This window comes from Ascaphus truei, chromosome 3 (assembly GCF_040206685.1).
Source record: "Ascaphus truei isolate aAscTru1 chromosome 3, aAscTru1.hap1, whole genome shotgun sequence".
Taxonomy (NCBI): domain Eukaryota; kingdom Metazoa; phylum Chordata; class Amphibia; order Anura; family Ascaphidae; genus Ascaphus; species Ascaphus truei.
In genome coordinates this window covers 229906765-229922099 of record NC_134485.1, presented here as the reverse complement: position 1 = coordinate 229922099, position 15335 = coordinate 229906765, and the positions used below count along the sequence as shown (strand labels likewise).

The 15335-nt window shown below is 43.2% G+C and overlaps 1 protein-coding gene across 17 annotated transcripts in view; it reads right to left on the bottom strand.

Moving 5' to 3' along the window:
* The window catches only part of DMD (dystrophin), a 2761517-nt gene that overhangs the window by 1452684 nt on the left and 1293498 nt on the right, over nucleotides 1-15335 (bottom strand). For 16 of the 17 annotated variants that reach the window (XM_075590265.1, XM_075590266.1, XM_075590270.1 and 13 more), the window contains one exon: nucleotides 11750-11911. In XM_075590265.1, the coding sequence (XP_075446380.1) occupies nucleotides 11750-11911 (162 nt within the window). Of the gene's footprint in view, nucleotides 1-11749; nucleotides 11912-12007; nucleotides 12235-15335 lie in introns of those variants that run through there. The other variant, XM_075590279.1, reaches the window with a different exon arrangement.

Below are 15335 nucleotides of genomic sequence, written 5' to 3'. Positions count from 1 at the left end.
TTGATGATGAGGAGGAGGGGGAGAGATGATAGTGAGGGGTAGAGATGATGAGTGATGATGACAAGGAGGAATGGGGAGAGATGAGGGATGATGCGATAGAGCAGGGGAGCACAATCCTTTTCTCCTGTGCCCCCATCCCCTCTCCATGCGCCAACCCCCCCTCCCCCCACTTTGGTTCCGACGTTCTGGGCGTCTTGACAACATGACGTCCCATTGCCATGGCAACACGTCTCCAGAAGCCGTATGAATCAAGGTAAGTGAAGTTTACAGAGCCCTTCGTTGCTTCCCTAGCATTTAATTGTTTTTGGGAAGTGCGCAAGGCCTCTGTAAACCCAGCGCCCCCCGCAGACAATCTCGCGCGCCCCCCAGTTTGCGCAACACAGAGATAGAGGATCAGGGAGAGGATGGGAGGGAGAAAAAATTCTAGTCAGTATTAATATTAATGGGGCCCTGAATTTTTTTTTTTTGACCGGTGGCCTGTGAATATCTAGCTATGCCACTGCCAGAGACCCCCCCTCCTCAGGTACCTCCTGGGATCTCAAGCAGAAATAACTGAACCTTGACTTATATAACATAGGTATCCCTGTTGTTGGGCAGATTAAAGAGTGGGCTAAACATTATAATCAAGTCCCCCCATATCAGGTGACCTTCTGGCATCTTCCAGAACTAAGGCGGTGCCAGACTTTTAACTAGATACATTTTAGATACACACACGTGCAACAACTAAGGCCAAGGGAAAATGAACCCCTATACTGCCAGTAGGGACCACGACTCACTGGGGTAAAATAGCATGGATGCTACACTCGTATAGCATCACCTGTAAAATTAGTAGCTATAACAATTGCATGTATATACAGTATATATTTTTTTATCAATTGGAACAGAATCATAAAATACTGCGATAATATCTTCTTAGAAAAATAATAGAGTCAAAAATAAATTATTAAATTATTGTTCAAGAAAACATTTAATGATGTACTAATTTAATAAAGCACAAGTAAGATATTGTTTTAGTATAGTCTTACCTAATCTGATGTCTTGCATACAATGGCAGGCAAAGTAATGATATATGTTGTGGAACAGGATTTTACATTTCTCTGTCTCCCTTTGCAGCTCATAGGATTCACATCTCCCTAGTTTAGCTGCCTGCTATTTTCCCTGCCCCAGCAGCTAGCTGCCTGCTATTTTCCCTGCCCCAGCAGCTAGCTGCATGTGAAAAGGCAACATTATTGTTACATGTTGTTTACACAGCCCTAGTCAGTGTTGGTTGCCTACAATCTCCTATTCTCCTAGCTGAGAGTGGGCTATACCTACCCCCCTGTCCTTGCTGACAGTTAGTATAGTCTCACTTCCCTTCTAGTGTGACCCTTGCCCCTCACTTCCTTTTCATCCTTGACTCTGAGTGAGTACCGCCTGCTATTTACCCCAGCAAGGCCTTTCTGTTTTTACACTGCCTTATCTTGATACACTGCACTTCAGAAAGAGAAACACTCTCTACCCACACTACATCTGCAAGTACCTTTCTTCCTGTGATTTATTCATACATCATTTGTGACCCTGGGTCCAGGATAATATACATGTAAAATATGTTAAGTATAATTGGGGTCTTGGTATGTATCATGATGCAAGAATCTCACACATATTGTTGCAGTTTAAAGTTTTAGTAGCTGTGTGGGTCCTGTAGAAATGTACACTACTTGAATAAACCTGCATGATGTTTCTAAAGCTCTGTACATGATCATTTATTCTACAGTATGAAAAAATCTATGTTGGTTCTCTAAAAGGTATCACAGCCTACAATAAATCTTTTGTTGTATCAAGGCAAAGAAAAGTATTCTTTAATACAGTGCACTGCATTTATTGTATTATTTTCCACACAAAAAAAAGACAATATCATCTAAAAGTCTAATAGTATGCATGCAAATAAATGAATGAGTATATATTCAGTACTTATTAAGTGAATTTGTGGATGGTTGTCATCATATTCTAAATACTGTAGGGTTCCAAAATATTTAATATATAATTTTTCATTTAAGGTTTTGAGCCACGTAGAACCAAAGTGAACTATCAGCAGTGATCTGTTTAATGTTAAACTCGGGTGACTTCCTTAGCTGCCTTCAAAAAACATAGATGAGCACAAGTATTATTAACTGAAGTTTTAAATCATTCTATGTTTTCATTTGTAACTTTCTTAGACAATGGAGAGGTACATGGAGATACAACCTATCCTAAATGCCAATGTTTACAAATGTCTCCAGGATACATTTTCAAAAGTTTTCATTCAAAGTTTTAGTAGCCATATTATTCCTAGTAAAGTATACATTTGACAGGCATTGGGATACCTTTTTGTGAAGTAACAAATGAGTTTCGACCAAATTTTTTTGGAGTTTGGTGTTAAGCTTTGTTAAATCAGAGCAAATATGGTAATTTCATCCATTTGAATATACTTTTGCATTTCCTTAATAGCATATATATATATATATATATATATCCAGGTATTATATTAGTGCTTAATTTTGTTCACAGGTATCTGTCTTAGTGTTGTTTAAATGTGTGTTTGAGAGAGGTATATAGGTAACGTGGAACACTACTAACTGAGAGAAGGAGTAGCTCAGTGAGTAAAGACACTGACTGAGTTTGAAGCATGGTGAACCTGGTTCAATTCCTGGTGTCAGCTCCTTGTGACCTTGGGCAAGTCACTTTATCTCCCTGTGCCTCAAGCACCAAAAACATAGATTGTAAGCTCCACGGGGCAAGGACTTGTGCCTGCAAAATGTCTCTGTAAAGCACTATGTAAAAAAACTAGCAGTGCTATATAAGAACAAATTATTATTATTATTATTATTATTATATATTAAAATTAAAATATACTGCACCTCTCTCTCCTTTAACTCAGTTCTCTTTATAACCTTTTGTTATGAAAGACACATACTACAGTATATTTGTTTTGTTTATAAATGCTCACTGCTTTCAAGTGAAGCACTATAGCCTTAATGCCACATGGTGGAGTAAGATGCACACTGAATCTATACGACTTGTATTTTAAAAAGAATGCCATAGATATCCATGCAAGAGCTATTGCAACTGAGCAAATAAATAAATCACCAATAAAAATAAAAAAAACTGTATACGGCTCCATTTCATTTTCAATAGTAGTTTTACGGATATTGGTACATAGATCTAATATTGTACAATATCAAGCTCTCCTTATGTAGTCTTGATAATTATTTACCCCTCTTAGATTCGCATACTGAAAACATGAAGCTTGTTAATGCATCTGGGGAGGAAAAATAGCTCCGACCTGGTGATTTGCTCTGACAGAATGATTGGACAAAAATACTGTCAAGATGCATCCCAACGTAAATTAACTGTTTCTGAAAGCAGCAATTCATGCTTTTTTTCTAAATTACTGGTGTTTTTTAACAAAGGTTTGAAGCAGGGTGTATGTGGAGCTGAACCCCATTAATTTCAGCTCCAGGAACCCCCTGGTTCCCGAGATACCTACCTTCAAAGGGGGTGCGGCTATCGCGGCAAAGTTTAAAGCTCCCTCACCATGCTAACCAATAAGAAGCCAAACCTGATGACATCACGGCTTCCTATTGGGCCGCAGGGCATGGGAGCTTTGAAACTCTGTCATTACACGACCCCTGCTAGCCAAGCAGAGCAGCTACCGACACCCCCCTCTGAGGTAAGTATCTCGGGAAGCAGGGGTTCCCTAAGCTGAAATGAACGGTGTTCAGCTACGGAGACCCCCTGTTTCAATGCTATGTTCAAAATAAAAAAATTTAGCAAAAGTAATCGCCAGCTTGGATTGACTCTTTAACTCCTTTTAGAATGTGACCACAGTAGACAAAAATTGACATCTTCATAGTTTCCACAACTGAGTCTGCTCAAATGAACTATGTTGGTGCCCTTTGGACAAAGCTACTACGTCATGGGCTCTGGCACTCCAAAAGTGTCTATGCTTTGTCATAATAACACTGCTTGTTTATCAAGGGGAGATTGCATTGAGGAGCTCAGAACATGATCTGTCACTAAGTAGAATGGAAGGAGGACTCCTCGCCTTCCGTTCAATGATCAGTGACGGATTGATAATGTGACCACATCGGAGCAGTGTTCACGTGATTGTGAGTGCCAAAGGGGCTGTGGCCCTCTTGGGCTACAGCCCCTCCGACACTCAAAGGGTTAATAGCAATATTGTACCTACTAATTGCTGCTTTTAGGATTTCCTTTTGTTCATAAACATACCCTGAGGATTGACCACAAATGACCACAGATGATATTTCCTGCTGTCCCAAAACAAACACAGGTCAACCCCGTTATAGCGCGATCCGCTATAACGCGGATCGGCTTATAACGCGGTTTGAGTGTGGACCCCGAATTAAAAAAAAATATATATATATATATATTTTTTTTTAAGTTTTTTTTTTGCACACACACTGCACACTTTCACAGAACACTGAATACACTCACAGAACACTGCACACACTCATAACACACTGCACACATACACAGCACACTGCACACATACACAGCACACTGCACACACTCACAGCACACTGCACACACTCACATCACACTGTACACACTCACAGCACAATGTACAGCACACTGCAAACACTCACAGTACACTGCATACACTCACAGCACACTGCATACACTCACAGCACACTGCACACACACACACTCACAGCACACTGCACACACACACACTCACAGCACACTGCACACACACACACACACACACTGACACACTCTCACACAGTCAAATTCACACATACACACACACACAGAGACAAACTGCCTCTTTAAGGGAGCTTGCTCTTGCAAGACAGAAGCAGAAGCAGGAAGCAGAGACAGGGAGAAGAGCTGCCAGATGCCGGGTAAGTGCTGGGTGCTGTTGCCGCTGCCCCACCAGGTCTGGGAATGCTGGGAGAGTTCTCAGCTTTCCCCCTCCGGTGGACACGGTACCACCACAAAAAAAAAAAACTTAAAAAAATAAATAATAATTTGGTTGCCATTTTTTTTCGTGGCCCCCGAGGACCGCGCTATAATGGGGTTAAGCTGTACATATTCGTGTTCCTTATTTGTTTATTTTATTAGACAACGTGGTTTGCTTTTTTATTTTCATCTCAGAATGCATTAGATGCAGATTTACATTCTGGCAGCAAATATCTATAAATATGCAGTGCATCTGTGTAACAAGAAATAAAAACCAATGCATCTTTAAATGGAAAAGTGTTAGTGTGATATTTGAGTCACTTTGAATAGATTTAGGATTGCAAATTGTATACCACTGGAGAGATCATGTAGAGATAAGGGCAGTACCACCTATCCTAAATTCCAATGTTTACAAACCTCTCTAGGATACACTTTCTTTGAAAGTTGTAGTAGCCGTATTATTCCTATTAAAGAAAACAATTGGCAGGCATTGTGATACCTTTTCGTGAACTAACAAAGGAGTTTCAACTATAAAAATACATGAAAAATGAGAATAGAAAATGAATGAAAAAAGTTTACAAAAGGTCATGTGATCCCCAGTATTGTGAAGATCTTAACATTTGTTCACAAAATAATTCACTGAAAAAAGGCACATTTTGCTGGTTTATGAAAATATTTTACACTTCTCTAATCCCTAGAGTAATAAGATCAATACGTTGAGAATACATTTTAAGACCAGTGGATCTGCAATCCTTGACATTTTAGGAGTCTCATAAAAATACAGAATGATGTACAATAAGACTCTGTAGGCACCTTGGTGCCTTTCATATTTTAACCGTGGAGTAACAAAGGAAAGAGATGGAATAGGTGGTATGATATCTTTTTATTGGACCAACAAGTAGTTGAAATGTTACAAGCTTTCAAACTTCTCAAGGTCATTCATCAGGTAGAGGACCCTGAGAGGTTTGAAAGCTTGTAACATTTCAACAACTTGTTGGTCCAATTAAAGGTATCATACCACCTACTCCTTCTCCCCCCTTTGTTACTACATGGAAGAGAGGACCAACGTGACTATCAGCCATTCATATTTTAAACCGTATCAGAGATGAAATTGCCTTTCTTGTTTTACCCAAAAGCAAAAAAAAAACTATCAACACAAGGTAGTTTGGTAGTTGAGAGATAGGCCTTTTGTTTATAAATACAAGTTTACTGGGGTAAAGTCTGAAGAAGTTTGATTCTGAGCACTAATTACAGATGTAGCAGGACTCACTGTCCTGGTGCTGCGGTGGAAGCAAAAGTCCTCAGCGACAGGGATAGCATCTGCCGCGATCAAACTGTAGGGGATCCATGCTTTGTAATGGGTCCCTCACAGCATTAATGTTCTGGTGCCACAATGTTTGCTTGACTATGGGGTGGGAGTGGCACAGAAGACACTTAGGGCCTCATGCAGTAAAGGCCGGAAAAAAAAATCACCGGGATTTTTAAATTGCCATTTTTGGCAGTGTTGCTATCACGGTATGCAGAAAGGGCCGATGGCAACATTTGCAGAAATGGTGAGTAGCCCTCTGAAAAGGCCTTATCCGACGATTTCTATCTACTGCAGAGAGAGAGCCATCTATCCCTGCGCAAATCTTCAATTTTATTAAGTGTAGATGAGCAGGGGGTCTCCGGAGCAGAACCGCGTTGGTTTCAGGTCCAGGGACCCCCTGCTTCCCGATACTGGCCCAGTTATGGGGTGCCGGTAACTCCTATGCTTTGGATTCCCACGGTCATGAGACACGGGACATTTAAATGCATAGGAGAAACCGGCACCCCATAACAGGTCCTATATCTCGGGAAGCAGGAGGTCCCTGGACCTCAAATCAATGCGGTTTTGCTCCGGAGACCCCCTGATCATCTACACTAGTATTAAAACACAAATGTAAACAATTTGAAAATGTATTACAATAGCGGCTATCTGCTATTGTAATGAAGCTGCTTTATTGTAATTTTTATTAATAGTGTGTGGGAGCAGGGGGTCTCCTGAGCTGAACCGCTTTGATTTCAGCCTCGGGGACCCCCTGCTTCTCGAGTTACAGGCCTTGGTATTTAAATCCACTGGTTATTTCATGCGGAACCTTAAAAAAAATGGCGGCGCCACCGGCACCCAATGCCCCATACCAGGGCCTGTAACTTAGGAATCAGGGGGTCCATAAGGCTGAAATCAAAGTGGTTCAGCTCAGAGGCCCCCTGATTCCCAAGTTACAGGCCCTGGTATGGGGCATCAGGTGCCAGGTACTGCCACCATTTTTAAAGGGTCCGCGTGATGTAACTGGGTGATTAAAATATCATGGCCTGTAACTCGGGAAGCAGGGGTCCCCGAGGCTGAAATCAAAGCGGTTCAGCTCAGGAGACCCCTTGCTCCCACACACTATTAATAAAAATGGCATTAAAGCAGCTTCCTTACCTTAGCGGATATCAGCTAAGGCAATGAAGGGGTTAAACACCTGTGCCAGGCTTATTGTGGGTAGCGGGGGTGGGTTAAGGTGGTATTGGGCCCTTGGTGGGTGTTTAGCCCTTGCGACGGGGCTGACGGTGGACTTAACACCTTCATTACCATAGCGGTTAATGCCGCTAAGGTAATGAAGGGTTAACCCCTGCCGCTACCCACCAAGTAGGCATAAACACCCATCCTTGGGGCTAATACCCCCTTCACCCACCACCACTACCCACAATACAAAAACACACACACACACCAGCCCTAATTCCCATTTCCTAGGCCCCCAATAAACCATTACAATATCTAATAAACACCAATACACAATCCACACCCCATGCCCCCACATACTGTAAAACCATGATTTTTTTTTACATACACGATTAATATCCCAGGCTGGCGGGGGTCCCGGGTGGTCCCCACGGGTGTCTGGGGGACTTTGGGTGGTCCCCGCTAGGCTCTGTGGGCCTCCAGGTCCCCGCAGATGTCTGGGGATCCCCTGGGCGTTGCCACAAGTGTCTGGGGGTCCTCAGGTGGTTCCCACTGGTCTCTGGGGGCCCTCGAGTGGTACCCGCAGGTCCCCCAACAGCTGTGAGGCCTCTGGTTCTTCCCCACAGGTGTCATCCGTGGGTCCTCAGGTTGTCCCGTGGGAATTTGGGGGTCCTCGGGTGGTCCCCGTGGGTTCCCGCTGACCTGCGGTACCAATTCTGTATTTAAAAAAACATGGCCTACATTTAAATCAATACACTAGTCATACAGCATAAATCAAGTAAATAAAAATAGTTCTACTTACCCCTGGCAATGTGAAGGGTGTCCTTGTCAGCTTACTGCAGGGCCTTGTCCTCCTCCTCAGCAAGAATAAATAATAAATACAATCTAATGGCCCCTAGCCCCTTAATCACCTTAGCGGTTAATAACCGCTATATTAATTAAGGGGTTAACCCACCCTGCCCTGCTACCCACCTGGAAGGCCTAACCACCCACCCCAGACCCACTATACCCACCCTTCACCCATTCATTCCTATAGTGGATACATCAAGCTCATATAATATGGGCATGAGTTGCCACTATAGGAAGAAATGGTGAAGGAATAAAAAAACTGGCCCAAAAAAATACAGCACATAGCCAACTAAATAAATAATAAATGGCAATAAAACAATTGAATGGCACAGTGGGTACATCATGTCCATATAATTTGAGCATGATTTAATACTATGCCAGTCAATGATCAACTTTAAAAAAACAAAAGTCACAAAATAATCGGAGAACATGGCCCTGCAGTACTCTGACAAGTTTCCCTTCACATTGCCAGGGGTAAGTAGAACTGTTTTTATTTACTTGATTTATGCTGCATGACTAGTGTTTTTTTAAATACAGGATTAGTACCGCAGGCCAGTGAGGACCCAAGGGGACCACACAAGGACCCCTGGATGCCCACAGGGACCACCCGAGGACCCCCAGATGCCCACGGGACAACCTGAGGACCCATGGATGTCACCTGCGGGGAAGAACCGGGGGCCCCACAGCTGTGGGAGCCCCGGGAACCTGTGGGTACCACCTGAGGGACCCCAGAGACCCATGGGAACCACCCGAGGGCCGCCAGACACCCGTAGGAATGACCAGGGGACCCCCAGACACCCACTGGGACCTGGAGTCCCACGGAGACTAGCGGGGACCACCCAAAGCTCCACAGACACCCATTGGGACCACACGGGGACCCCCGCCGGCCTGGGGTATTAATCGTGTATGTAAAAAATAAATCATGATTTAACAGTATGTGTGGGGACGTGGGGTGGATTGTGTATTGGTGTTTATTAGTTATTGTAATGGTTTATTGGGGCCTAGGAGGTGGGTAGCAGGGCTGTTGTGTGTGTCTGTATTTTTTTTCTATTGTGGGTAGTGGATGTGGGTGAAGGGGGTATTAGCCCCAAGGATGGGTGTTTAGGCCTACCGGATGGGTAGCGGGAGGGGTTAACCCCTTCATTACCTTAGCGGTTAATACCGTTAAGTCCACCCGCAACCCCCCCGGCAAGGCCTAAACACCCACCAAGGGCCAAATACCACCTTCACCCACCCCTGCTACCCACAATAAGCCTGGCACAGGTGCATAACACCTTCATCGCCTTAGCGGTTAGCCGTAAGGTAATGAAGTTGCCTGTAAATGCATTTTTCACGCATCGGATTCATGCCGGGGGCCTCCGGTGCTGATATTAATTAATATCAACTCCGGAGACTCCCTGCATCAACCCGATGCAGGAAACATGCATTTTATTTTCTAAATGCCGTCTCGCCGCTCACCAGCTTCTCCCCACCTACTTGCCAACTTTTTGTGGCGGGACGATTTGGAGAAGAAATCTCAATTCTAAAGTGGTGATCAGCTGTGATAAGCTGATCGGGGCTTATAGAATTGAGCGTGTTTGAAAAACTGGCGATCAGTGCCGAAAAGTGGCTTATAGCTGCGCATCTGCTTATTGGGGCTTACTGAATCGCAGTAGGCTTTTTTGGCGATAAGATGGCGATAAGTGGCATATCGCTGCTTACTGCATGAGGCCCTTAGTCTTTCTACATTTGTATGATCTATAGCAGCGGTGCGCAAACTGGGGGGCAGGAGAATTTGTGGGGGGGGGGGGGGCGCGGACGGTTACAGAGGACACGCGCTCTTCCCCACGGCATTTAAATTAAATGCCGGGGGAGGCATGAGGCCTCTGTAACCTACTTACCTGCTGCCAGCCGGGTCTTCGGCAAGATGTCGCCATGGCAACGCACATCAAATGACGCTGTGGGGTCACGTGACGTCACATGACCCACAACGTCATTTGATGCCGAGCCATCGGGAGAGGGGGGGCGCGAACGCTGCGGCTCCCAGGAAGGGGGCCGCAGCTCAAAAAGTTTGAGCCCCACTGATCTGTAGCACTGTAATTAAATAATGCAGTTTAGATTGTAATGTAATATAACACGTAGTTGTTTATTTAACTGTCTATGACGTAGTTCTGATAAATAAGCCAGTGTACACAGGGATTGTGCTTAGAGATCTGAGTGAATATGAAATATAGAAGAAACACAAGAAGTCCAGTCACGTAATGGCAGATCCAACATTGCAGCAGGCTTATCAAAAATGAGCTCTCACTTCACAACAGAAACACTAGGGAAAGGGTTCCTGGGCTTTTTTTGTATTACCTAAGGAAATATTAGTTATACATGGTTAATCCTCCATTCTGTAATTAATGAAAGCTTCTCGGTGGTATCCACTTTTCAAGGACCCTTTTATTTTATGGAATACCTTGCAGAGACTTGTCAGTCAAGCCACTGCAGGATCTTTGAAGACTGTAGAACCATGCAAAACCTTGCATCAATGAACTGGCTGTTATACAAATACCTGTTCCCTCTTTTTTAGTTCTTGTTTCATTTGTCATTTTGATATTACTATTGTGAACGAATAGAAAATCTGTATACACACACTGCAATACAGCCTGCATCGCCATAATGTGCTTCACATGCAAGCTACATCTTAATTGCCTTTCCAATTTTATAATGGACTTGCAGTAGAATAAAGCAAATAACAACAGAAAGAGCCAGGAACGCACTGTTTTACAATATTCAGCTGACATTTTTTAACAAAACTCAGAAAGCAAACGTTCTTAATGTCAATAATTATTATTTCTTTACGTAAAAATGTTTTTTTTTTTTTTTAACATTTTAAATATAATTTTTTTTAAACTTTAAAAATGTGGAGTTAAGAGCAAGAACTCTAACCTCTTAACCAGTAGCTTTGTGTATTTTATGCTATAACTTAAAATAAAATCACACACACACAACAGCAACTGAGCAGCTGTGACTAAGCAACAATTTACTTGGTACTGTATATTTGGATCTAATCTCAAGAATGCAAGGTCATCCTACACACACATCCGACGCATAATCAAATCTGATTAGATAACCAAGGGGTGACTCACAGGAGCAGCCACAGTAATCAGCTTTACAGTATGTGAACAATACTCACTGTAGCAAAGTAAATTGTTTTGCCAGTGCAAGTGAAAATGAGTAGTTATAGGAGCAGCATATTTTTTTTGTAATGGTGGAAACAGAATTGGTTTAACTGTTTAGAACATGAAACTTGTTATTTTTGCTTTACGTGTCTTACCCATTGTGCTAAAATGGCGCCTACCTACTACATTACCTATTGTTTAGAGTGAGTGTATTACTGTACAATCATTTCTTTTTTCAATTCGAAAGAAAGGATAACAAGTCAGACTTTCCACCAAACAACACAGTTCAGGCAAAAATCCACGGTGGTCTCACAGTATGTGTATGAAGAGGTTAACATTAGCCTACCTGTGCTTCCTGGGGAACTTGGGCAGCATCAACTCTGTCTGTAATGTAGGCCGTCAACTGTCTGTCAGTGGAGCCGAGAGACTCTTGAATTAAGCGAATGGCTTTGTCAGTTTCCTGGGCAGACTGGATACTTTGTTCAAGAACCTTTTGTCTCCTCACAGCCTGTGAATCAAAAAAAAAAAAACCAGAAAGAAGTTATTTATCTTTTTAGTGTTCATCAATTCCATTGCCACCAAAAATACAATAATTAGTAAACACCTTTTTATAGGATAGATTTCGATGACTTTTGCCACTCATTCAGGCTGCCTTTAGAATACACTTGTTATAAAAAATAAAACGAGGTACTGTAGACACGGATGAGGCCGTTTTTAAAATGTGGGCAGTGGTTGAAACCTCTTTGCAGCACGATTTGCGAAGCACTGCTAAAATTGTGAAAAGAAAACCTGGCCTGAATCCTGTAATCTCCTGTTCTGAGGCCTATCCCACTCCCTCCTGATCTCATTATGTGCTGTAGTTCAGGAGATTTCATGCACAGTGAATAGGGTCACGGTCACCACGATCCAACATACAGTAAGCCACTGCAACAAGTGAGAAGTGAGCGTGAGTGAAGTGAGAGGAATATACTGTGCTTCGCCACGGCAGGAGCCACTGAAACATTAATAACTGTGAAAAGTATCTAAAATAAAAAAAATAGCTGAGCTTCGAAAGTAATCACAGAAAGAGAAACTATGCTACAGGAATAAAATTCTAAGCGACTGTGATTAAATGTTTGTTTGTTTTCATTTGCACAAGCTAATTTTGAGAATGGAAAGAAAATGATCTTCAATTATAAGGTGGTGTTAAATTTCAGGCCAGGTTTGTCAATGTTCCCCTGCTGCTTGGAACCACCTTTAAACTCATCAAATTGCATACCAAAGCTATTTACAGATTATAGTAGGATCCTTTAAAAGGGGTGATTAAAATTACAAGATAAATAGTTTATTTATATTTTCAAAAACCCTTTGATAAAGTCCCTCGCCAAAGACTGGTGAAAGGATAGGCAACAGTGGGGATTCCTGGTGGTCTATACTGGATCATGTATTCTTTAATGTATACACGCCCCAGGATTTAACACCTTTATCAGGGATAAATAGTAAGGTACTGACATTTGCAAATGACACAAAGTTGTACAAAACAGTCAACATTAAATAGTGAAGGATCTATCCAGACTGGGAGGTTATGCAGTTAATTGTATAGACAAACCGGGGGGGAGCAACAGATTTTAGGGGGGCGCAGCAGTTACAGAGGCCCCAGGCTGTTCAGCGCGAGGCCTCTGTAAAATCACTTACCAGGCCACGCATCTCCATGGCAACGGGTGTCAAATTACGCCGCTGATCACGTGACGTCACATGATCTCGCTGCGTCATTTGAGGCCGCATTCAAGGACCCGGAGACAGAGCAGGAAGGGGGGCGCAGCCGAGGAAGTTTGTGCACCCCTGATATACACATATACAAAACAGAGGCATCTGATTTATCTACTATGACTCAGGAAAGAAGAAGCATTGAGATAACTCAATAAAAACACCAGCTCATACTGGTATAAATGGAATTAACGGTTTTAGATACTACAAGCCTGGTCTAAATATGAAGGGAAAAAGCTGCATATACAATTGTCTAACTGGGTCTGACTTTTCCAAAAAGTTAGAAAATTAGAGAAACTATGTCAATAGAGACATGCAATTGTGTCTGTAATAGGGACTTATCACTGTTTGAGAGAAAATGCCTCTAACTTAGCTCTAACCAGCTGGTTAAGTGCACACAGGCAATCAACCAGAGTCCATCTGGCTGATTAGGACTCTTAGAAATGCCTGATGTGAGAAACAGAAGAGAGATTTTTTAGCTCACATTTGCGCTGACAGAAGGAGAGCAAAGAAGCCTGCACACAGACACTGTCTTGAGCACAAAGGCTGCGCTGAAATCAAGACACCCAGGCACCTATATTTCCTGGACACAGAAGACCCAGGAGCCTGCCAGAGACTGACATGGAGGGCCATCTTCTTAAGGTATCTCCTGAGACTTTGGGGTGATAGGCTGATAATGGGAATATCCATCCTGTCCTGCAGAAAGGGTCTGGGAAAGTAAGTTAGCCCTTACAAAGGGGGGGTTTGTTATTTTGTTGTTTTTGTATGTTTTGAATGGATAAAGGAACAGGCTCAATAAATACAAGACATAATTTCACCCTAAACCAGTCTCCATGCTGTACACATCTCTTTACAGTGTCCAAAAATGGTTCTCATATTTCTTTTACATATTTTCTCTGTATTTGATTCCCTACTCAGATCACCCTCTACTGCCTGTTCTTCACCCTCTATCTCACCTCAGGACTTTGCTGACTATTTCAAGGAAAAGGTGGAATCCATACGTCAGAACATTCTACATTACTGTTGGAAGTACTCCCTTTCACCCAGTAGCCCAAGCACGCTGCCTAGGGGTCACACTTGACTCTCTCACATTGTCTTCTAACATTCAAAAGGTAGCAAAAACCTGTTTTTTTCCTCCACAATATTACCAAGATACACCCTTTCCTCTGTTGCTCGACTGCAAAAACTCTGACAAAGACCCTCATTCTCTCCTGTCTCAACTACTGTAACCTCCTGCTGTCTGGCCTTCCTGCCTCTCACCTGTCTCCCCTACAATCTATCCTAAATGCTGCTGCCAGAAACACTCAACTATTTCCGAAATCTGTCTGAGTGTCTCCCCTGCTGAAATCCCTCTCCTGACTTCCTATCAAATCCTGTATAACACATTCAATTCTCCTCACTTTTAAAACTTTAGGCCCGGGCCATGGTACCTTCGCTCACACAGAGGCTGTGATGAAGCGGGTGCTTTCCCTGGCCATGATGGACGGGCCATGGGGGGCATTCCCAGGGGCTTGCCTAGGGGCGTCACGGAGCTGGTTCACCTCATTGGGCGAACCGCTCACGTGACCTGCCTGTCGGGCCAAGAAATCAGTTTGAACAGATTTCTTTTGCAATGTGCGCCCCCTCCCGCTTTCGCGTGCCCGCACCCGCATGCCACATGGACGTGAACACTGCCTTATGGCAGTCTGTTCGCTCAGCCTGCGGACGCCTCCGCACAGTCTGTGGTACCATGACCCCAGCCTTACACTCTTCTGCTCCTCCTTAGATCTCAGCCCTAATTTCTCACTATACACCATCTCTACTCTTGTGTTCTGCTCAAGGCTGTCTTCTCTCTACCCCTTCTGTATCTAAAGCCCTACCTGCCTTAAACCCTTCTCACTGACTGCCCCACACCTCTGGAATGCCCTTCCCCTCAATATCTGACTAGCACTTGCTCTATCCACATTTAAGACCCACCTCAAACACACCTGCTTAAGGAAGCATATGAGTAGCTCCATGGCTGATAATTAACACCTCATACATTAACCTTGGCCCCTTGCAGACACACTTACCAGAACGCTCTCCTACTGTCTCTGTACTTTCTTCCTGCCAACAAATTCGATTGTAAGCTCTTCGGAACAGGGACTCCTTTTTCTAAATGTTACTTTTATGTCTGAAGCACTTCTCCCCTTCATATGTTATTTATA